The following is a 23,443-nucleotide window of genomic DNA, read 5'->3' on the forward strand; positions in this document are numbered from 1 at the left end:
CATATGTGTGTGCCCCGGTGTGTGCCCGAGTGTGCGCGCGCAGCCACAGGGCCCCTGGGCCCGGCCTTGGGGCTGCCGGGCTTCCCCGCGGGCGGGGGGGGGGGGGGCGCGCGTGCCGGTAGGTACCCACCCGGGGCCGTGCGCAAACGCCTGTGGCCCCGGCTCTGGGTGTCACCATCGGCACCATTTTCGGCTTCGCTCGGGACAGGCTCCGAAAGGGAAGGCGGCTGCCGCCCGTCGCCGTCCTCTTTCCCTCAGATGCCCTCTGCCGCAGGTTTATTATTACAGTACCGGCCGCGCCGCCTCCCCGCGGCCCTGGCAGCTCGCCGGGCTGTGCAGCGCCCTGGCCGCCTTCTCGCTTGGCGCGCCCCCAAACCGCCTCCTCCACCTCCTTATTTGTCTGAAAAGCCACCGCACGTCGAGGCGGAGAAGCCCGCCGGGGGCGGGGAGGCCGTGCCGGGTGTGTGCGCCCGTGCTCGGCGGCGGGGCGGGGCGGCGCGCCCAGCTGCGGGCCCCTTTGTCCCCAGGGCCGGGCGGGCACAGTGGGGGCGGCCGGGCGCGCGGGGGCCGGGGCGCGGGGGGCCGGGGTGCGCGCACGTTGGCCGCCCGCCGACGGGCCCCGAGCTGCCGATTCCTGCCGAGTAAGCAGTCTGGCTCCGCCGCGGCAGCACAGTGGCTGCAAGGCTGGGGCGCTGGCGCCGCGCCAGCCCCATCAGAATTAGCTCATTGTTCACTCGCACACTAGCAGCGGAGAGAGGGAGAGAAAGAGAGCGAGACTCTTAGAGAGAGACACACACTCTTGAAGACAGAGCACGAGGCAGGGAGACCTTCCCCTCCTTCTTTATTCAGGGCTGCACTTCTTGGAAGTGAAGCCGGTTTGGGTTTTGTTTCCCCTTCCCCCTCCTCTCTCCTTTTCCTCCACCCCTTCCCCTCCCCTCCCCCTCCCCTCCCCTCCCCCCAGCTGTCTTCCTTGCATGATGCCCTTTTTCATCCACATTTGTGTTTCAGGTGTAGAGAGGAGAGAGTGCACAGGGAACGGGGCTTTTGTCTGTAAGTATATGCCATTCCCATCGCCGGCCGGGAGCGCTGCTTTCTCTTTTGTGTCTGTTTCTTGCCTTTACTCTTAGCCGGACCCTTCAACCCTGCAGAGTTCATGCTTCTTCCCTCTACATTTTAAAGAGCTCAAGCATGTACCTTGGAGAAATTCTGGTATTTGGGATCTGCTGCATTAAGGCTGGAATTTTTTTTAAAAAATGCACAAGAGGGAGAATTCTTTGGGGAAGGGGCGGGCTTTGTTTGTTTTAATTTTTTTAATCTTTTGTTTGTTGGTGTGGTTAATTTTTGTTCTTCTTGCTCATAAAAAGCAATGTTGGGGACTGTTTCGTTTCTTTGCATTGAATGCACTTTGCGGCATGCACCCCGCCCCCTTTTATTACACGAATTCGTGTCCTTCCATCTTTACACTTTATTACTCTTTCAACGCTGCTGTTGCCGCCAAGGGTCTTTGGAGGCATTCGATCTTCCAACACTTTTCCCCTGCATTTTCTTTTAAAGCAGTTGAACTTTGGGGGAAGAAGGGGTGGCTTAAGAATAGATGACTGCTTTTTGATTGATAATGATGATAATCGGATTTGCATTTATATGTAGGTATGATAACATAGGGAAACTCTAAGAGCTTATGAGACCCTTTTGGAGAACTTTTAGTTTCTCCATTCATCTTAATTTTTGTCCTAACTTACGTTAACAAAAGAATTGTATTGTGATGACCTGAAGGTTGAGAGGAAAATCACTGCAGCATGTGCATTAATGTTGATTTGTTTAGGGAGAAGGGCATAAGGTGTATATTCCTGACTTTTTCCCCCAATGTAGTCCCCCCCCCCCCAAACACGGAAGGTTATGTAATGCAGTGCCATTTCCAAAAATATCCACTCTGAGGCATTACACTACACGGTGGAAAGCTAATTCCTATTCTGCTGTCTTGATTGCAAATATATTGCCAGTAGTATGTCTGGGAACAAAGAGCAGCCAGAAAACAATCTATTTTTATCACTTGGTTCTACTTTTAAGTTGCTAAACCTTTTGAACTGCAATTAAAAAAATGAACCAAACACTAAGAATAGCTCAGGGTGCTGCAAAGCCAGGTACCAGGGATTCCTTTGTCCCCTGTTTCAGACTATAGACAGCTGGAAAGCTCTTTCAGAAGCCCCACAGTAACCGTAATCTGCATGTAACTTATCTGAACCGCAGAAAGTGGTTATTTGTCTGTAACCTCTAAACAGGCATTCTTCATTTGCTGACCGGTGGTGAGGCGATTTGTCTACTATTTTAAACATATTTTGCAGGTTGGTCTCCCTGGACTGAAGACAGGGAGGGTGCAAGTCCAAGGCTGCTATGATCCTCAAAATGGTAAGAACTGGTCATCCAAGGAGATTCTCAGTCTCATTCCGGCTTTATTCCGTATAAATGTCAGCCACCCACCGTCACCCCGCCTCAACCCTTCATTGTTCTTACCCCATCTGACCTTTAGAAGGTTCTATCTCCAGCATGTGGGAGCTTTGCAGTGCAGTAATTTATATGAATTGGATGTGGTGAATTAGATCTTTTGATTTTCAATCATCTTGAATAGAAAACTGAAATTCCTTTTTCAGAAGTGAAGACTTACTTAGCTTGAACAACAGAAACCGTTCTGTTCTTTAAGAAGAGTGATGTGTTGTGACATGCAAGGAAAGGCTGATAGCAGCAGGGCTCAAACAAAGCCATGGGTCAGATGTTAGAGACAGCCAGAACTTACCCAAAAAGTAGGAGTCTGTGTCCAGCTAATCAAATGGCTATGGTATCTGCTGTCCTTACGAGCAATATCTATGAAGAACATGGACTTTTATATTAATGCACTCTGTCTACTGTATCTCAAATATAATTAGCATTGTGTGTTTTTTTGTTGATTTATGAGAGACACATGCCCAGTTTTAGAAGTCAAGCATGTTCTCCCCTAAATGAAAGGGAAGCTATTTTTTAACAAGCATGATCCACAGGGAAGGCAGTTGAGTGTTTGATGGCTGATTAAAGAATTAGATGAAATACACACTAAATAAGTATATTTATCTCCTATGAAAAATTTCATCTTTGCAAATAAGTTGAATTGAAAAAAAAAATAGAAAACTCATGAAACTTTTCAGATAAATACAGCATGTCCTCCTGCAGATGTTTATACTCTTTAAAACACCCCTTTGCCACTTAGACTGTGTGATTTCCAAATTTAGTTTTAGTTTTTCCTTTTAAACGAGGGCGGAATTTAATGAATCAGAATTGAATCTGATATACTTGATGTTTTCTTTGAGCACAACCCAAGTATAAGCTTCCAAGGAGAAAAATGAATCAGAAGCAATTAAATGAGTTCAGTTTCAATCCTATTATCAAGTAGGCTCTTTATTTTTTGTGTATGCCTCACCTGTCGTTTCAACAGGTGGATTTCGAAGCACCAAATAAAATAGTTTTTGCTCGGTCTTTAATAATGATCAAATTAAGGGACTTGAGGTTAGAGGAACAAAAAGGATGAGCAGAAAATTAAACTGATTAAGGTTTTTGTGCCAATAGTTCCTAACTTCATATTACATTCCTAATTAGCCATTGTCCCAGAGTACCAGGATGGTAATAAAATAAACTGCTGCGAAGTTTTTTTTTTATTTAATTATCTTTTACCGGGACTTGCCACATCACCTTATCCCAGAACCTTACTCTCTGTGTCACCATAAATGGTTGGAACATGTCAGGTGTCCCGTTTGGTTAAACATAAATTCGACCGCTGACCCTGCCAAAACTAGCCCTATAGATCAAGCTCAAAGAGTATCACGTTTCTGTAACAGGGAGTGGAGTGAGCTTTGTGGAAAGCAAGCATGTGAGCCAAAGCTGAGAATGAAAGTTGGAATGATTTGAATGCAGAAGAGCACATTCGAATTATTATTACATGTAGTTAATTTCTTACAGTTGTCATTTATGTATGGTGGCCGAATGAGAAATCACAGTTTGTTGCTCTTGGAAGGATTTTCACTCATGGAAAAATTCTTACAACTTTTTGGTGATCCTTTCATCAAGATGTCAGTTCCTTTTGGCACAAGCCATTGCCTGAAATGAAACCACCGACAGTTATTGTCTCTGGGTGATTCCAAGTAACTTTCTAGCAATTCTCTCATCCCGGGAGGTCAGAGCTCTTAAAAATCTTTGTACATATTAATGCAAAAAAAATTTCAATTTTATTTCTATAAAACTGATATTAGACGTGTTTTGTACCTCCACTTTTTCAGTTTGGGGCAAAATGAAGTTATTCTTTCCTTGATTAAAACTGAAATTATTTTGCTGATCTGTGACTAGCTTACTTAAAGACTTAGCCCACATGCAATAGAAACCACTGCTAGGGAAGCAGATTTAACACCTGGCTACCTCTAGAAAACATAAAACACCCTTTCTGTTAAACATGTTATTCCACTTGCATAATTTAAAACACTATAGAGGATCTACAGCCAGTGTATTTACCCCGTTTAGTAAAGGGCTTATGCCAAATACAGATTTTTAATCGGCTCATTTCCATAAAAGAACTCCAGAATTCAAGATAGCTAGACATTTTACATACCCTAAAATGATGTTTCACAATAATTTGAAGATTCACTCATGAATCCTAGAGTGAGTGCCTTTTGCATTATCAAAAAAAAAAAAAAAAATACAACCACTTTGTTAGCTGTAAGAAGCACCAATCACATTATATGCTGTGTATGGGACCCTATATGCACAACTCCAGGGGGCGCCACTTACATAGATTACAATGCACCTGGGATTGTGCAACTCAGGAGTACTGTTTGTATGGGTCCTTAGTATTTACTTAGATGTTTTATTTTAAAGTTACCTGTTTTTGATACGTCAGTGAGAAGAAAATACTTCAGAATGCATAGATGGTTTTATTGAATAGTTTGAAAAATGTCAAGGTTAAGTTCTGATTTTCAGCATGCCTACCCTCTGTGCAGGAAACTTGCCTCTGAGTATGTGTGTGCCATGGACTCATAGTGGCATAAAGCATGGGCTCATTATGTTTTAACAGAGACCTAGGAATTGGAACAAATTAAGTTCTCTTTAAGGCTGTTGCTGAGCTTTTAGAAAAGATGAGTTGACTCCATTGTATGGTTCATAGAGCTCTGCTTTCTGTAGTCTGTGAAGTGGCATTCATGGGTTTATAAGGAGACTCTTTGAATAATCTCTCCACTAACATAAGGTTTTCCTGTTTAAAGAAATAGACAAAGATTGAGGAGGGATGTGGTTCTATTGGTAGCTTTGCCAGTGGGTTTTAGAATGTAAATTTACAAGTTGCTCACAGTATTCTTGATTGTGGGGATGCTGAAGAGTTCCTAGGAGGGTAATTTTATATGGTACTATCTTCTCTTTCACCAGGCCTTTCAGCACACTGTAAGGGGGAGGGAGAATTGGGAATTGTTTAGGGAATTAGGACAGCAGGGATGGTCTATCTGGATTTAACTTCAGTCCAGCTTCCTTTTGAGCTACATAGATAATTCAGGCAGGAGATGGTATATAGTAGCAGAAATCTTTGAATAAACAGCTATTCAAAGTATCATTCTATTTTAACCCAATACAGTTCTTTAAAACTTGTATGTAAATCAGATCATCATAAATACACTGAAGGAATTCACTTTCTTTTAAATCCTAAGATGAATACTTTTAAAATAGAGAAAATAGACTTCTAAAATATGAATATGAGTAACCTCCAGATTTCTAGTTTAATACATTAAATATTCATCTACGTTGGACTGGCTAAAGATTAGTCTTAGAGTGAAATATTGTAACTTCCTTGGTCTTGCAAATATTTTACTTAGTGCTGTTTCTGGCTGGAAAGTCTTTTAAGGCCTTATCCTCACAGGGAAAGTGAAATGGAGGGTTGAGGCAATTATCTGAATAATTATGCTTTTTAAAAAAAGCCACTTTATTTCGTCTGATTCATTTTGGTTACTTAAAATGTTGCAGGAGTGATATAGGAGTGGGAAGGATTTGCCTGAATTATTTGAATATAATTCCTTTGTTATACAGGAAGAGACTAGAAGAAAGAAATTTTATCAGCAAATCCAATTAGAATATACCAGAGGAAAATGTATTGAATGCACTTGGACTTGTCATCTTGGTTGATCAAGATATATTAAAAGATTCCAATTTTAAACTTCTCCTTTGCTTTCAACTGGAAGGCAGGTTCACCATAAATCTCAGCCCCTGTCTGTAGAAATTATGGCTGTTGAAAATATGATTTATTGGGTCTAAATTTATGTGAAATGGGTATTTCTAGACATATTTTGCACTTAGGGGTAGCTTCAAGAATATCTCATCTCAGTGGTATAAAATATAGCAGTGATTTTAAAATTGATCTTCTAATGCATGGCAAGTGTTAGCAGCTCTAATGATTTAGGATTTAAGCATTAACAAGGATTTAGGCTTGCAACTAAATTCTAAATATCAATTCAGTTATTAGTAGCAGTGACTTAGTATTAACCTGGGTATAACATTAGATTATACCTCTCTGCATTACTTGTTGGTTGGGTCATATGCAGTTCTTTCATTGACCACCTAAATTATAGGCATCAAGAGGGGTTATAAGGTTCATGTACAGTGCTTAATAAAGTATTAAATATATGTTAGAAGATCAATAACTATTTGGTCTATGAATGCTAATATATATTAAGTTGGATATATTTATCATTAATGACTTAATCATGTTTAGTTTGGGTGAACTAGAAGTCATATGTATCTTTACCTTCTTCTAAAAATCTAGGAAGTTGATGTGAATGTATTTTAGTTTCCACAACAAGTTATTTTCCATAATTTATTAACAGGAGTGAAAAAAATTGTGGTTAAGCCATAAAAGCACTTACCAAAAAAGAGTGGCTTGCAATTGCTCACCTTTACCAGCTTTTAATGCCACTCTGAGCAGCCTGGTGAGATGCTAGCTCTCTAGGTTTGATCCAGCTGCAATGCTCAAAGCTCACAGCACCTTTCCTGCAGCCACACATATCCCCTCCAGAATCCAGAAGGATCCTAGTATTGGAAATGTAAAGTCCTCACTTATTTCCAATATAATCTGATTCTGTGGTATTTTGAAGATGATCCCAAGGACACAAAGATGCCATGTCTGAAAGAGCTGAAGAGACAAGAAGAGTTAGCAGTAAGATTATGCATGTGTTCCCCATGTCAAGTGAACAAGGTGTTTGGTTTTTTTGTTGGTTTGTTTTTTGAGCATTTTATTTGTGCTCAAATAAAGAAAGTGCACATTTGCTCTGTGCCCTCAGTGGGTTTATATTTTAGATGTGGAAGGAAGACTAACAGGCATGACAAACTTAACAGTATAATAAAGTATAATCTAGAAGAGTGCTTGAGGACTGTGGACTAGAAATTGTAGAGCACTTTTTTATTAAGGACATAGAAATTAAGCTAGACCCAGAGATGGCAAATATATGACATACATGTTACCATTAACTCCTGCTGCACCTGTGGCAGACATTGCTAATCAACCCTGACATTATTATCATTATTATTATTCAGCCTAAATATGATTTCAAAGTCTTCAGTATAGTGTACCATTAGCAACCAGTTGGAGTTGGCACAAAATTTGAAACCTAGAAGTGCGCTATTTGCTCCTTGAGAACCTGCACTATGCCTTCTTCAGCTTTCTATTCCTAGAGCATAGTGCCAGTCCTTAATAAATACTGAGTGAATGAAGAATTGAGGATATGTGGGTAGATTCAGATAAGAGAGAAGCATATTCCAGAAAATATTAGAAACCCATTAGAAAGTACGCTTGTGAAAGTGAGCATAATGCATTTTTACTGCAGTAGGGAATGTCCTTGTCCACTTAGGGCCTATTTGCTATCAAGGACAGAGCTCACATACTAGACCTAGAAGTCCAGGACTTGAGGAGGTGAGCCATAGGAAACAGCTGAGCAGGCATCTTAGACGTGGCCAAAGGCTGTCACTCAAGGCTCCAACCTGGGTCAGGATCTTTGCCTTTTGGTTGTGCCCAATAGAAAGGAGCACACACACTCACACACATTTTCAGGTTAAATGTAACTTATTACTTTGCTGCGTCTATCTGCCTTTGGGCTTGGGCGGAGTGGTGGCGCGAAGGAAGGTCCCTAGCAAGGAGGACTTGGGGAGGAAGAAAGGAGCACACTTATCCTTTTTCTTTTGTGAAAGTGGCAGCACTTCCATTGGCAAATCCCAGCAATACCGAGGTGTCTGCCTGGCCAGAGAGGTGTTGCTGCAGCACCATGTTTCCCTTCTGGGAGGCTAGCTGGGTGTCGCCACATGTGCCCAGCTGGTTCTCTCTCCCTCCACTTCTTCTTGAGTAGCCAGACATACTTATTCAAGATTCACGCCAACACTTACACCATCCTAATAAAATTGTTTACAATTTGAGGCCTACAGGCTGTTAGTAATTTAGTCAGTAGTCTGGTGACCATCTAAAGGGAATCCCATCCCATGATATGCAAAATTTGGGGAAAGCCAAGAACAAGAAGGATTTTTCTGAAATTTCTGGATAGAGCATGGACTTCTACCTTAGAATGCATCAGCTGCAAGATTTTCAACATGAAATGATTTCGCTCGCTCTTTTAGCCCCTTCAGATGAGGTTGACTTATCACCGAGTCTCTCAATGAAAGTGACATAGATAAGCATTGCTCCTTGAATTCTTTCTGCCTACTCACACTTCATACTTTCAAACAATTTTTTTTTACCCAACTGCTGTGTTTAGACCTCCAGAAATTTATTTTTTATTTCTTGGCTGGGCAGCCATGCCAGGAACTATGTGAACTAATACTGTATTTCTAGCCAGGATGGAATATATTTTCTTAGAGGAAGCAAGCCACTTGTTATTCTAATGTGCCCCAGGAGTCCCTCCTCTGTGCCTCTGCTTACTCAGTCCTAGAAAGAATGCTCCTCTTGACAAAATAAAGCTATTCTTCCAGACCAAATTTAAATGACAACTCCTTTATGAAACTCACCCCAGTACATCCAGTGAGAACCATCTCATGCTCCTCTGTATACTCATTACACTTCCAACATTCTACCTATAGCTGCAGCTTTTTTCTACTTTCCAAGATTGGAAACTTGAAATCAGAAAATTGACCCTTGGTAATTGAGCATTTTCTCTTTGGTAGCAATTGAGGCTGTGATGCCTCATTCTTTTCCTTTGCCTCTATACAGTGGTTGGCAAACTGCGGCCTGGCAAACTGCGGCTCGCGAGCCACATGCAGCTCTTTGGCCCCTCTAGTATGGCTCTTCCACAAAATACCGAGTTCTGCGCACGGGCCACGAAGTTTCAGTCACACTGTACGTGTGCGCCCACATGTAGTATTTTGTGGAAGAGCCACACTCAAGGGGCCAAAGAGCCGCATGTGGCTCACGAGCCGTGGTTTGTGACCACGGCTCTATCAGAAGGATGGTGAATGTAGGTGTGGAAAAGTTTCATCATTGAGAGGGAAAGCTAGTGAAGTTTGATTGGCCTTTTCTTTCTACAAAGTGGTAGGAAACCCTAGCTTTCATTAGCATGGTCTACTGGACCCTGGAACAGATTCCGTGTCTGTGAGCCAGTCTGATGGCTGCTCCAGTACTATCCGTACCTATCCAGGACCCCACACATCCTTAGTGGTCAGTAAATGTCTGTGGAATAACTGTATGAGTTAATGGTCCTGGATACACGGAGATCTGCTTGGAGTAGAACAAGCTGGCTCACCTTGAGATTTATAACTAGTAACTGTCCAATACATTGTAGAGTTGAGACCATTCAGATTATAAAATATATAGATACACACAGATTTTGCATTTGCTATTAAAAAAGTCCCTCTCATTTAACACTTCAGAAAGCGTAATGGGGGGAGGGGCGGGGGGGGGGAGGAAAGAGGAGCTAAGCAAAATCTAAATACACTACAAAAACAACTAAATTCAGTGTTCCCTTCTTGCTTAGATAGATGTCCTGAGAGAGTCCACACACTTAGCTTGGTTTGGCCTGCTGAAAGAGGAATCTCATTTTAGAGTAGATTCATACATCCAAAACCTTAGCTGTGGAGTGCCATTATGCACGAGGTTATTAATGGTGTTTTCCCAGCAGTCCCGCAGTTTGTCTCTCAGTAATCTGATTGAGGTATTCATGACAGTAGAGCAAGATCTACTCCAGTTTCACAAGGTAATGAAATCTTCATAAATAAAATTATTGCCTGTTATTACCTTAGAATGGGTTTCAATCTAAGCTTTTTGCCTTAAAAGCATTATGATTATCTAGCTGGAGATAGTTTTATACCCTTGATATTAGACTGCTTTTTCAGTGTTCATCCTTACTTTCATAGACTAAAATACAAATATAACTCATGGTTAGCAAGGAGAAGGAGATACATAAGAGAATGTCACCAATGAAAGGAAGTTCTGTTTGATTGGAAAGAAAGGAGAACAGCTGAATAGCCATTGCCAGTAAAAAAACAAAAAACAAACAAACAAAAAAACAGGAGCCAGAGACTCCTACCATTTAATAAGTAATTAAAACAAGGGGGAGATTCATAATGTGCACGGAAGCTTTGGCATGGTTGCCCAGTTCTAGCTCTTCTCCCTTCTCCGCTTTAGCCCGTACTCAGATCACCATCACACACCACTGTCCTTTGATGACTGGGGCAGGTAACAACCTTCCTGTCTGAATTGTGTTTGATACCATTCCAGCAGGGAAAAGTACTGCAGCCCAGTCGCTGAACAAGGAGAAACTGACACAAGTTGTGCTTAAAATGGGTCTAGACATTTTGAGGACATATTCATTGGATGAAGTCAGTGTCAGACACAGAACCTATTCTTGGACCGGAAAGAGTAGAAATTAGGAGAAGATATTGCGTCTTTGGCAGTCAACATTCAGAACTGTCAAGGAAGGTCTATAGTCAGTAGTTAGATGGATAAAAATATATGGAGTAAGATGCTTATAAACATGAGTCCAAGTAAGGAATTATTACTAAGTACCATATTTTTTGGTGTATAAGATGCTATTTTTTTCTAAAATAGTTAGACTGAAAATCGAGGGGTGTCTTATACACAGAAGTCAGCCGAGGAGGGAGCCATGTTGGTGCATAGCTGCCCATACCTTGTCAAACAGGCTTCCTCCAATCACGAGCCTTACTGTTACTGATGTCAGCTGATGCCGTAATTGGAGGTGGAGGTGAAGAATGCACATATGCAACAGGAACAGGAGCGTTCTGAGCCCATAAAGATGTCAAAAAATAAAAAGATAAATACCGGTAAGTGATTGTCTTACTCTGCAAAATTCAAACTGAATGTAATCAGCTATGCAAAAGAGCATGGAAATATTGCTGCAGAGAGACAATTTGGATCTCCTCCCACTGAGTGTATGATCAGACAGTGGAGCAAACAGGAAGAACAACTCCTTAAGATGCCAAAAAAGAAGAAGACCTTAAGAGGAAAACCAGCAAAATGTTTAAAATATTGATTTATTAATTTTGGGTTGGAAAAGGGGGGACATCTTATACACGGAAAAATATGGTACTTTCCCAAGACGTACTGTTTCTTTCCCTTCACAGTGTCATGGTAGAGAAAGTTACCCAAAACACGATTGGGACCATGACCTCAAAGTCTGTTCTTTGCACATTTCCCACAGTTGCTAAATCTCAGTTCATGCGTTTGTGTGTATTTGTGTGTGTGTTTGTGGGGGGTGGGGGGGTTAGCACATAGTTGAACACTTAGTCTAGTAGTGCCTGTTGCATTTTAGGGATATAATACCAACTGGAAGAATGAATACTGTGCAGGAAATGGACCCACTATTTGAAACGGGCAATATCAGGGGCTACAGTTGTATGGGTACGAGATTTAGAATTGGAAAGATGAATTAACTAGCCCACTACTTTCCCAAATAGATGTCCCTGGATTTAGTGGCTTAGTTCTAAAAAGGTGTTGTTGTTTTTTAAATGTGTTTTCTTTGCTACTTTAGTACTTGTAACTCAAACTAATGGGACATATTCTTTAATAAGATGTTCATTCTATAGGATTGAAAGCTACCTACCAAATATTCAATATGTTGCAGAAAGTAAGTACTTAGTACATATTTATTGATTCATTTATTGGACAAATGAGATTTTATGCCCAACCAATTCAGGTAATACAGCATCAGAAATTCTGCCCACATCTTCTCTGATCCCTTCTCATCTTCATATTTTGATCTTTAATTACCAAGATTTGACTGTTTCTGAAGCCTGGATGCTCTGAACCATAACTGAGTCTCCATTTCATGCTGCCCTGTGGAGCCTTAGGTCTAATGATGCATCATAAAATGACCCTGGCCTTGGATATTTTGCTCATTTCTCGATAATAGGATCTTAAATTGTTCTGATCTTGTTACCAAGGTCTAGGAGCCAAGTCTCCGCATCTTTTCATTTCATCTTCATTAAGCCTATCCCTTTTTAAATGAGGACTGCCTTTTAAATCTTAATTTTATTATATGAAGCACAACTGTCTATACTGTCATAATCAATTCATTCAGAAATTCAATTAAATTTGTTAATTGGCATCACAGAAATAATTCATCTGATAATGTGAATTTTTACTAAGTTGATCAGGTGTTCTGATGTTGTTTGTACCAAGCCAGAGGAACACCACAAATTAGAACTATCTGTGTTCCTACCACATTGATTAAAAGTTTCCAAATGGAGTCAGGTTAAATTTGTTTTTCATTCCAGCCACCATTCTTAGTAGTTTACACACTGCCTCTCTGGTCTAATAAGTCCTTCCTCTTCAACTTGGATCATTTTATATTTTTATGTAGTGTGTTGTTTGTGTACCTGCAGATCATTGATAAAGATAAGATTTTAATGTCCTCTAAGCAGTTTATTTTTTACTTGACTAAAATTTTGAAAAGCAAACTTACAGCCAACATGATTTCAAATGCATCTGATGAAAGAAAGATATTCTGAATTAGATTGTCCCTTGCTAGGCCATCTGAGATGTTGTTTGAGAGTTCATTTGGGGGTCATATTAAAACAATTTGGTTTCTTAGCAAATGCCCTTTATAATTAGCTGCAGTGATTACCAGATATAAATATTGTACTACAAACCCTCTGTGTCCTCAAACAGTGCTATTTTTTTAAGGTAAGTTATTTTTGAAGGGCAGCTATTTATTAGAAACACAGGTAGTAGAGCAACATATGTTCCTGAGAAAATTATTCTTGACAATAGGCGTCAAAAATCCACCTAAATTTCATCACGAGGGCACTAAGCGGAGATGCTCAACACCTACTTGGGGGATTGGAAACAGGCCCCAGCACTAGCGGGCTGTGGCATCACGCCAGGTGGCTTTGGGGAAATGGCAGAGAAGATGGGTATTGAGGGACTGCATTCTGTGGGAGGAGAGGCTGTGTTCGCAGCCTGTCTTCCCATTTCTTGGTTTTGTCCTTGGGCAGGCTTATCTGTAGAATAGTGAGGATAATAATAGTTATCGCTTACCCGTATCCAATTGCTCATGTGCCTGACCCTTTTGCTAGCATTTTATATATATTGATGCATTTCATCCTTGAAACAGCACTGTGAGGATTAATGAGTGCACCTGGAAAACATGCCTAAAATTTAGTAATAAACGAAAACACATTATGATGAACTCTATATTCATTTCCACAGAAAACTGTGGCTCCCAAATTTACATACTCTGCCTATGTGGGTTTGAACAAGTTCCGTGTATTGTTCCTAGTTCTCTTCCTTTGGAGAAATACAGTTTTCATGATTGGTTTACAATGGAAGAAAGACAAAAAGATGAGGTAGAGTTATTCTGTTGGAGAATGCAATCAGGACTTGGAATGAAGGTCTGAGTTTCTATTTCTCTTTTTTTCATATCAAATAGAGGATGTGAGTCCCTTTCCAGGGAACTTAGCCCCACGATTTGGCATGCCTTTTGTAGTAATCTTCAAAACTCTTGAGGTATTTGTTTCTTCCGTGACTTCCAGCCCTGAAACATCTTACTGATTTGTGTTGGTGGCCACCATTTAGGTCTTCTCTGCTTCCCATGGTACTGGCTGGCTGAGCCCTTATTGGAGCCAGAGAAGCCTTCCACTGAATTGGACCATGCTGCACCCAGTGGGTTTGAAAATCCAGATGGTGTACAGGGGTACATCCAATCTTATTCTGTTCCTCTTGGACTTGTAGTTTGTGCCAGTTTTCTTGGATGACAGGGTATTGGAAGCCGTCTAGTGACCACTTTGTGACCTGAGTATTTGGAGCAGGAGGGTACAGATCTGGAAATATTTTCCTTGTTTTTAAAGGCAAACTTCTCAGGAAATAACCAAGACTCTGATTTAAACCCATTTCGAATACACCCTCCCACAATGACCACTTTTCCTTGGAATTTAGTTATCTGTTGGGATTCTGCTTGTTGCTGCAGAGAGATAAGTCTCTAGGTGACCAGGACAGTGCGAGAGAAGCGCTGGGCTGTGGAACGACTCCTGCTGAATGCGGAGGGGTCGGGGTCGCAGCTGCCAGCGGAGAGGGAGCGCTGATGGAGGGAGAGAATCGTTTCCTTAGGAACAAGCACTTTGGGAGAACGTGCACACTTTCTGGAAAGCTCCGTCTTGCACATGTCCGAAAGAGGAATGTTTTTGGAATGTCCACAAACTTATCAAAAGCAACTGTCTGTCTCATCATTCACTCAGATCAAGAAAAATCCCAAGTCCGAATGTCTTACATATCTCACTAGCCTTTGATTGAGGAGTTTAACAAAAGAAATCTGATTTTTGAAGACTTATGTTTTTCCAGGTTGTTAGGAAAAATTTTTATAAGATTTCAATGGTTAGCACAGTCATTTTAGGACAAGAGGAAAGAAAACATAGTATTCTTGGTGAGTAAAAATTGGACTTCTTATAACTATTTATTTGTAGGTGAAAGCCAGCACACCTAAAATTATTCAAGCCAGCTAATAAAAGCAAGTCTAGATGTTTTGTATTAACCTTGGAATGTGCTTGGAAAAAGTTCTGCTATCTCCAGATGTCTTGTATTGGAAAGGATATCAACAGCATTATTCTCATTTGTGGCAAAAGAATATACAGTTCAAAAATTCAAAGTGCAGTTTGTTGTATGAGGGCACAATAGAGAGTTTTTCTTCCTTTCCTTTCCTCCTTTTATCTTAAAGGTAGGAAAAACATTACAAAATGTAGTGTTTTTAAATTCTTGATTACAAATGAAAAACCAATTTATATAAGGGAGTAGGGTGGTCCAGACTTAGAACTCAGATGTGTTAAGTAAATATTTACTCTGGTTTCACTCCAGGGAGGTAGAAGATTTCATTAACATATTTGTTGAGGTCATACAGGCAGGAAAAGCTTATGCTCTGCTTAGATGCTTAAGGGGGCCCCTTTTTCTTTATTTCCCTGCTAGTTAACAAAGGCCAGTATTTTTTTTTTTTCAGCTGAAAAGAGCAAATATCTTGTTTTGTGCCCTTTACTTTTTATTGTTCATTCACAAACTGCTTAATCTCAACCCAGGGCTTTAAAAAGTTGCTGTATTTTTTCCCTCTTTGTTTAAAAAAATCTCTTCTTAGATATCCCTTATGAGATTGGCTTCCAAGCCTTATTCTTGTACTTTTGCTTCTGGTTTGCTTTGGGCTCTTATCAGCTCTTTGTGCTTTGTTTTGTCTTCATCACCGAAAAGAAAAAGTCGCCCATGAAAAGTCCGGATTTGAAGTGTGAACTTGATTCCTGGAGTCCAGTCCACAGTTTGGCTCTGTTACTGTACCCGGCTGACCTCCAGCCCAGGGGAGGGAGTCTTGGCAGAAATCTGAGAATTCCTCGATCAGTAACTCCCTTTTTTGGATTTATGGAGTCTTTAGGTGGATTGCTTTGTGCTAAGCACGTTCCTCTTGGAAAGGAATGAGGCTGGGATGAGAGAAAACGTTTGCTCAACACAGATGCTTGCTGCTAACCTGTTCACCACGCTCAAATTACCCGGTGGCTGCTGCACCCTGCCCTGATCCACACACCATCAAAGCCCCCAAACTCACCCAACGAACTGTTTTAAATAGTGGTGAATAAGCAAAGTTGAGTAATGTTGTTAACCTTCTGTGGCTTGCTCCCGACTTGATTCATTGCTTTTCTTGAAAGTCTTTGCTATTATTCTTAGAAATCAAATTTTAAAAGACTCAGCAGCCAAACAAGCCGAATATTACATTGTGGAACAGAGTGACTCTGAAAGCGCTTTGTGCTGACAATTAATTTCACATGTAAACACTTTCGTTTTGTTGCCAGGAGATTTCCTTTTCCTTTCTCTGCTTTGTTGAAATTTAGAAATAAAGTCCTGCAGCTGTCTGGTTCCCACAAATTCACCAGTGGCCTCTCCACGTGGCTTCCCACAAGCAGCCTGAGTTTAGAGGATTCCACTCTTTAAGTTTACACAGCTTGTTTCAGACACCCACCTCTGACATGTAATGTTGGACAGTAACATAACCTGATGTGCAATATTTTTTAAAATGGGGATATTTTCTGTGCCCATACCATACTGGACATCTGTACCCAAAGCCAAGCTCATGCCAATGGGCTTAACCAATCTGTGAGCGAACACCATCTTCCTCCTTGAGCCCTGTTGTCTCCCTCCCCCCATTTCTCCTGGTTGAGAGCTTGTCAGGCCCTGGAAAAGCGGGGAATGTCAGCACATGCTGTAATTGAGCACTGCTCTAAACGGCCTTCCTGTCCCTTCTGGCAAGAGGACATTTATGGCTGAGAATGTTTTGTAATGCTTTCTCTGTAATTACCCATTGTCACCACAGCCAGCTCCTGTGTGTGTGTGTGTGTGTGTGTGTGTGTGCACGCCTGTGCGCCTGTGTGTATTTAAATTATGTCTCCGCATATTTCACCTAGTTCCCATACCAGAATGTTTGCCAACGTGGGCACCAAGTAATACTTTGACTTTGCTTTTCAGAACTGTCCAGAATGGCTCAGTGTTCTGTCTGTTTGTCCTTTGTCTTCTGGTTGCAATGCATTTCCTCCACCTTGTGCTTCATCTTCAAGCAGTGCGCACAGGGTTAGGCAGGTCTCTAAGTCTGGTCTCCAGAGAGACAGTGCATCATCTTTTGGCACCATCTAATCGTTGATGCAATGCTGTTCAGAGAAAATGATCCCTGTAACTCATTTATGGTTTCAGTTTACATCCTGCCCTCTCACATGACCAGTAACACCTGGGCGCTGAGTGGCTTTTGAGGGAGATTCCTAAGAGCGCCACTTCAAAGGATATTTGCAGAAATGAAGTGTGCGTGTGTGCACGTAATTTCCCCTTGTATTGCAGTACTAGGTTCCACAACCTCTGAGGCAATTAGGCAGAATAGAGCATGTACACATGCAGATACACACACACACACTGTTTAATTGGCAGAGAGATTATGAAATATACTCCTTTGCTGCTCAAAGAATTAATTATGCAGGTTGGACACCTGCTGCCCCAGTCCGCTTTCCTAATTACACGGGGTGGGCACCTATCTTTGTTAAGACATAAAAGGGCCATGTGTGTGCATTCTTTTGAGCACATAGACCTTCTTCAAGGAGAGAAAATATAATTATGGTCATTAACAATCAAGCCATGCAACATCTTCTTAGCAGGCTTCTGAGACAGCAAGTTAACCAACTAAGTAAGCAACATATATGTGTGTGATGTATTTAAGCTCTGAATAAAGCTATGAAACTACCCTTGGGATCCATCTCCTGTAGCAGTCTCCCCAAAGGAATAGTGATAAAGACAGTAAGTAGAGGAGAATACAAATGTAGAAATGGGGTATAGGTATCATTCAAATTTTACATTCAGTAGAGAAGTGGTAAGACATGTCAATTAGATTGATTCTATATGTGGACCATGCTATTGGAAAATAAATAGCAAGTTTTGAAATGAAAAGCTTAAAAGAGATTAAAAAATAATTTAAAGGGTGATATAATTTGTGGGTTGTTTTTTTAGGACCTAGCAGGAGTGCTCTTTGATTCTCTCCACGTTTTATTTTTCTAATTGGGCTACCAAGTCATGATCATTGCCACCCAATTACCTTATAGTCTTAAAAAATGAAGTTATTTTTTTATGTTGCATCATCCAGAGAGTAAAACAAGCCTTGAAAGACTTAAAAAGGCAAAAACCGTGAGCACTGTGTTCTCAACTTGTATGCCATGACACACAGTGGAAATTGTAAGTACCCAGCCATCAAATACATTTAAGAGAATCAGTAAGAAATAGTAAATTTTCACCATTAAACTATATCTACATATATTGTGGGTTTAATATGTTAAGTATACTTGAAAGCAAAAAATTGCTTTTACCTAAGAATGGCTCATGGATATTTAAATACATATCTATCATGCTTAGTGTATTTAAAATCATGTGGTTTTTTTCATGTCATTTCTGTTGTTTTTAAACGTAGTCATTAGTGACATAAATGTAGCATTGTAGAAAAAGGTGCATTAACTAATATATTTAGTGACAAGCATAAACACTCAACCTTTCCCATAATTTAAAGCAAAACCTTTGCATGTTCTGCAATTTAAAACAACAAAATTTTCCTTCCCCTCTATGCTTTCACAATGTTTTCTTAATTGTGAGGGTATAGCTTGCTTCTCTGATTTCTTCTATAAGGACAATTTTCAACCTTTTTCATCTCATGGCACACAAAATCTGATTACTAAATTCTGCAGCACACCAAAAAATGTATTTTGTGCAGATCTGACAAAAAATAAGTATAATTTTGATTCATTCACACCAGACGGCTATGGTTGTGTTGGCTGTTTTTTTTATTTGACAGTCTAAGAGAAAGGAGGTCAGTGCCCCTGACTAAACAGTCAGGCATTGCATGTTTTAAAAATTCTTGTGGCACACCGCTTGATAATTGCTGTTCTAGAGGGTTTTGAGGATTTTACTTGAGCAAGAACAAACAGTTGCTTATCTCTATATGGGAGACACTTTGAAAAGGACACTTCTCTTGTGAAAATCAAGGCACACTTTGGCTTACTTATTTAATAAAACAACAGTTTTGAGGTATTCCCGTGTGGATTCCCCAGATGACTTACATTTCTGAGACACACGCCACCACCATAAAGAGAGAGAGAGAGTTTAGTGAAGTTAAAAAAAGAAAAAAGTTAGTTTAATTGCTCTTCATGAAAAAATACAAATTTTAATCCAGAAAACAAAATGAATGGAATATGGTTTAAGCCATATGTCCACCTTCAGAGCATCAGTTGACTAGTACCAAGAAGAACCAACAGCTTTAGGGTCCAGCAAGAACAGAAGGACTCCAGAAAGATAGATCAACTTATCTCTGTGTTTCTGACCCACGTGTTATCAGCACTCAGCAGCCTCTATCACAGGGTCCTTGTCAGCTCCTCATATTCTGAACTAGGTAAAAACACAGGACACGGCAGCCAGTGGAGTTGCAGTCCAAGGAGTCGCTTCCAGATCTGCTCACTGCCACCCACATTTCTTCTGTTGACACTATGTTTTGCTAAACATTTTGGTTGTGTGTGTTTGTTTTTAGTCTATTGATACATGTTCCAACAGCTATTACATTTGATATGACCTATACTAAAATTGCCCTTAAAGCACTGTAGGAGTTTGCTAGGGCTGTCAAAACAAAGCACTGCAGACTAGATGGCTAAGCAGAAGTTTATTTTCTCACTATTCTAGAGTCTGGAAGTCTGAGATGAAGGTGTTGGCAGGGTTCATTTCTTCTGAGACTTGTCCTGTAGATGGTCCTTTTCTCTCTGTGTCTTCACATCCCCTTCCCTCTGTGTGTGTCTGTGTGTCATTCTCTCCTTTATGAGGACAGTCATTGGATTAGGCCCCCCATAACAACCTCTTTAAAAACTCTATCTCCAAATATAGTCCCATTCTGAAGTACCTGGGGTTAGGACTTCCACATTTGAATTTGGGGTTTGGGAGGACACAATTCAGCCCATAGTACACGCTTTTCAAATGATCTTTCAGAAGGTCTGTCACCTCTGCTGGCTATTTGAACTAGAAGGCAAGAACTATATTCTCTTTTCCCAATCCCCAGAATCCAGCAGTGCCCCACATTGAAGGTGATTCACAGACTCATGGTGGATGCATGCATGACAAAGGCATTTTGAATTATTTGAGAGCAAGGGTAGTAATTGTCATATATCTTTCCTCTGAAGTCCTTCATTTTAAAGTTTCAACACACCACTGGTATAAGAAAGAACAAAGCTGTAATGTAAGGGACATATATTTCCAATAATCTACCACCTTTTCCCTAAATCTAAAAAGGAAGTTTAGTGTCTCCTTTAGATACCATGTCCAAGGATATGCTTAGTTCTTAGAGAGATCAGGCAAGCAGGTTTTCAGAAGGTAACAGACCCTCTATCCCTTCGGATTCTGAAGGAGACAAAGAATTTACCGCAAGGCCGAAGTGATGTTTATTTTCCCTAAAAAATGCAAAGATTACTGTATGATTCAAACACTAAAAAATGCCTAATTAGAAATGCCCTTGGCAAATCTGTGGCTAAATTAATATGTTTCAAAAGAAGAAATTTGAGGTAGTTGGGAAAGTTTGCTCAGTCGCAGGTTTTGCTATCAAATACTGGTGTTCCTGAATTCTTTGGCCAAACAAATCACTGACTGTTTTTCTTTTAAAAAAGGAAAGTTCTTGGAAAAATAAATTGTAAGAATAAGTATAATAATGTCTGAGAGGCCAATTATTTTTTCCCTACAAATCAGACTTGGGTGACTTTAGTATTGAGGCTTTGAACTTAGAAGTTAAATGCTAAAGCAGTGTGCTCTTGCTAAAGTAGAATATTACGGAAAATCACAAGAACACAGACATAACATTTACTAGATTGGCTTGTCATTGCATCCATGTGCCTACTGAATTTTGACATGTATTTTTATCAACATGTTTGGTTTGCAATGAAACTTAATTACTCATTTAATATGTGTAATGTTTTCAGTGGTACTTAAAGCATGCTTTTAAAAGTAGTAATGTAGAAAGTAATAATATTTTTTTTCAATTTGTAATGAGTGAACTGACGTTTGATCCTAACTTAGGTCTTCTAAAATTCAGCCCAAACTGGGATTTTGTGTGCTGTGACCTTGTTTTAAGCCTTAAAAAAAGCATGTTTTCTTCCCCCATTCCTGATTAAAGGTCATATCAGGGTGGCTCTCTGTTCCAAACAAGGCAGAGGGTAGATTTCTCCCAGAAGGAGCTGGTCAAAGACTCGAAAGCTGAGCAAGAGGACGGAGGTTGGGTTTGGGGGAAAACAACATGGCCCAGTAAGCAGACCCAGTGCAAAGTCAGAAAATAGGTCCAGTTCTTACAGGATGAGCTCTCAGATATTTAAGACCGAAATGTATGTGTTGGCTGTGGACTGTGTGATTCTTGAAAGAGAGGTGGCAGGCAATCTGCATTCTGGGATAATTCAAGAGCATTGGGATAGTGGGAAGAACGGAAGTTCAGAATCTGGAAACCAGGTTTGAGTGTAAGTCCTATCCTACATTGACTGTGTGGCTTTGGGCAAATCGGCGACCTTTTGAATTTCAGTGTTCTCATCTCTGTAATGATAAGACCCATTCCCAGGCTTATTGTCAGGATGAATTAGTTAATGTATGCAAAATTGCTTTGTGAACTGGGATGTGCCATAACAGCGACTGGGGTAGATCAGTTACTGTTAGACTATCCCGAGGAACCAACACAGCCATCCACTGTCCTGCCTCAGACCGCCACACACGTGGGTTGACTGGGACATTGAAAACTTCACAGTTCGCCCAGTGATTAGGCTGCCACACTTGGTGCTTTCAAAAACAAAAACTGCACGTAAGTCTGTTTGTTAACCTATTGACGCGATGTGATTCTTAATATTATTTATTAAATGTGAGGCTTATGTACAGCATTTAGAGAATCAGACCTGGAGGAAATCTTATCTAGTTCCCTCCCTTCAAGAAGGGCCTATATCAAATGTGAATTAGCTCTGAGTTGGGTTGTTAAATTCTGTTTCTAAATTTCTTAAAGTAGGTTTCACATTTTTTTCTTCTGCTAAGTTCTTTCTTACAGCTGACCTAAATCTGTAGTTGTAATTTAAGTCCTAATCCCTGACTCCTGTCTTTACTAGAGACAGAGAACAGCTGGTCAGCAAACTTCTTATGATAATAATCCTTGTACATGTATTTAAAGAAGAGTTACTCAGTAAGATTCACTCTCTCCACCTCATCCCAACCCTGCCCCCACCCCCCAAATTCATCAGCTAGTATTCTCTGTATCATTCATGGGGATGTTGCCCATCTCCCTGGCCCTGGCTCAGACACTTGGCTATTTTCAGGCAGCTGGGCAGTGTTTTGGTAGTGGCTACATGGGCCTGGGAGAATGCAGGCTGCTTCTTCCTTTCCTCCTTCTAAAAAATGATCAGGATAACCCCTAACAGTGTGTGATGGGTGCATGGCACATTATCTCATAAACATGGGGCTTTGTAGGGATTCTTATCATAGGTTGTGTTGAAAGTTAGGTCGCCCCAGTGCCTTAGTTTGCTCAGCCAGTCGAGCCACGAAGCTGCCACTTGGTGTGCTAAGATAACAGTGATCGATATCTGCTCTACTGGACCTAGCCTTACAAGACATGGAGCTAAAACTCTCCTGAGTGCAGCAAACATGCAGAAGCACACTAACAGTCTGACCGAGGTGATGGGCTTCCCCCGCACTTTAAAGTTGCAAAGGGGAAGTAAGTGATCCTTGAGAAGGATTGAGCTCATTAAGCTGATCACTGGTGGTTTCAAAGTGGATCCCGTTCTTAATCTAAATGTGTGTGCTCTTATATCTCCTACAGGTTTATTACCCAGAGCTTGCTGTCTGGGTCAGCCGAGAACCATTTCCAAATGAGGAAATGGAGGGAAGGCTTCCTAAGGTAAGATCCTTAAGCTGCTATTTTGTTAATATTTAAAAATGTAGAAACAATTTTTTTTTAAAAATCAGATTTATTCATTTTTCATTTTAATATCCAATATAGTCAACTATAATAATTCACTTATCTGATACTATTATGACCTTAGAAATAATGTATCCTAAAAAAAATCATTCCTAAATTCCTGTGACTCTTAAATTTCACTATTTCCTTCCTTTCTTGACAAGCCGAAAGCAAATTTTCATTTAATAATCATGGAATCAATGTACATTTTTACAGATTTTTAATTTGTCTCATTCCTGGGTAAAGTCAAATATAATGCTCAAACTAAAAGATATTTTAAAAGGAAAAGATGATGACAGTTTTGTCTGGTAATAATGCCTGGATGTTTGATAATATTACCTGGGAAACAAAACAGAAAGCACATTAAAAAAAGTTGTTATATTTCTTTCTTTTAATTTTTAGGCCTAAAATATGTTCTGTAAAATGCTTTCATTGTGCTTACATCT

The 23,443-nt window shown here is 40.4% G+C and overlaps 1 protein-coding gene across 3 annotated transcripts in view; it reads left to right on the top strand.

Annotated features, from left to right (window-relative positions):
* The first annotated feature begins 540 nt into the window (after positions 1-540).
* NREP (neuronal regeneration related protein) overlaps positions 541-23,443 on the top strand; it is a 28,471-nt gene continuing 5,568 nt past the window's right edge. The window contains exons 1-4 of one of the 3 annotated variants that reach the window (XM_059693920.1): positions 541-641; positions 1,009-1,050; positions 2,343-2,406; positions 22,860-22,937. In XM_059693920.1, coding sequence (XP_059549903.1) covers positions 2,392-2,406; positions 22,860-22,937 — 93 coding nt within the window. In that variant the 5' untranslated portion in view covers positions 541-641; positions 1,009-1,050; positions 2,343-2,391. Of the gene's footprint in view, positions 642-665; positions 818-1,008; positions 1,051-1,190; positions 1,210-2,342; positions 2,407-22,859; positions 22,938-23,443 lie in introns of those variants that run through there. The other 2 variants (XM_059693919.1, XM_059693922.1) reach the window with 2 other exon arrangements.

This window comes from Myotis daubentonii, chromosome 4 (assembly GCF_963259705.1).
Source record: "Myotis daubentonii chromosome 4, mMyoDau2.1, whole genome shotgun sequence".
Taxonomy (NCBI): Eukaryota; Metazoa; Chordata; class Mammalia; order Chiroptera; family Vespertilionidae; genus Myotis; species Myotis daubentonii.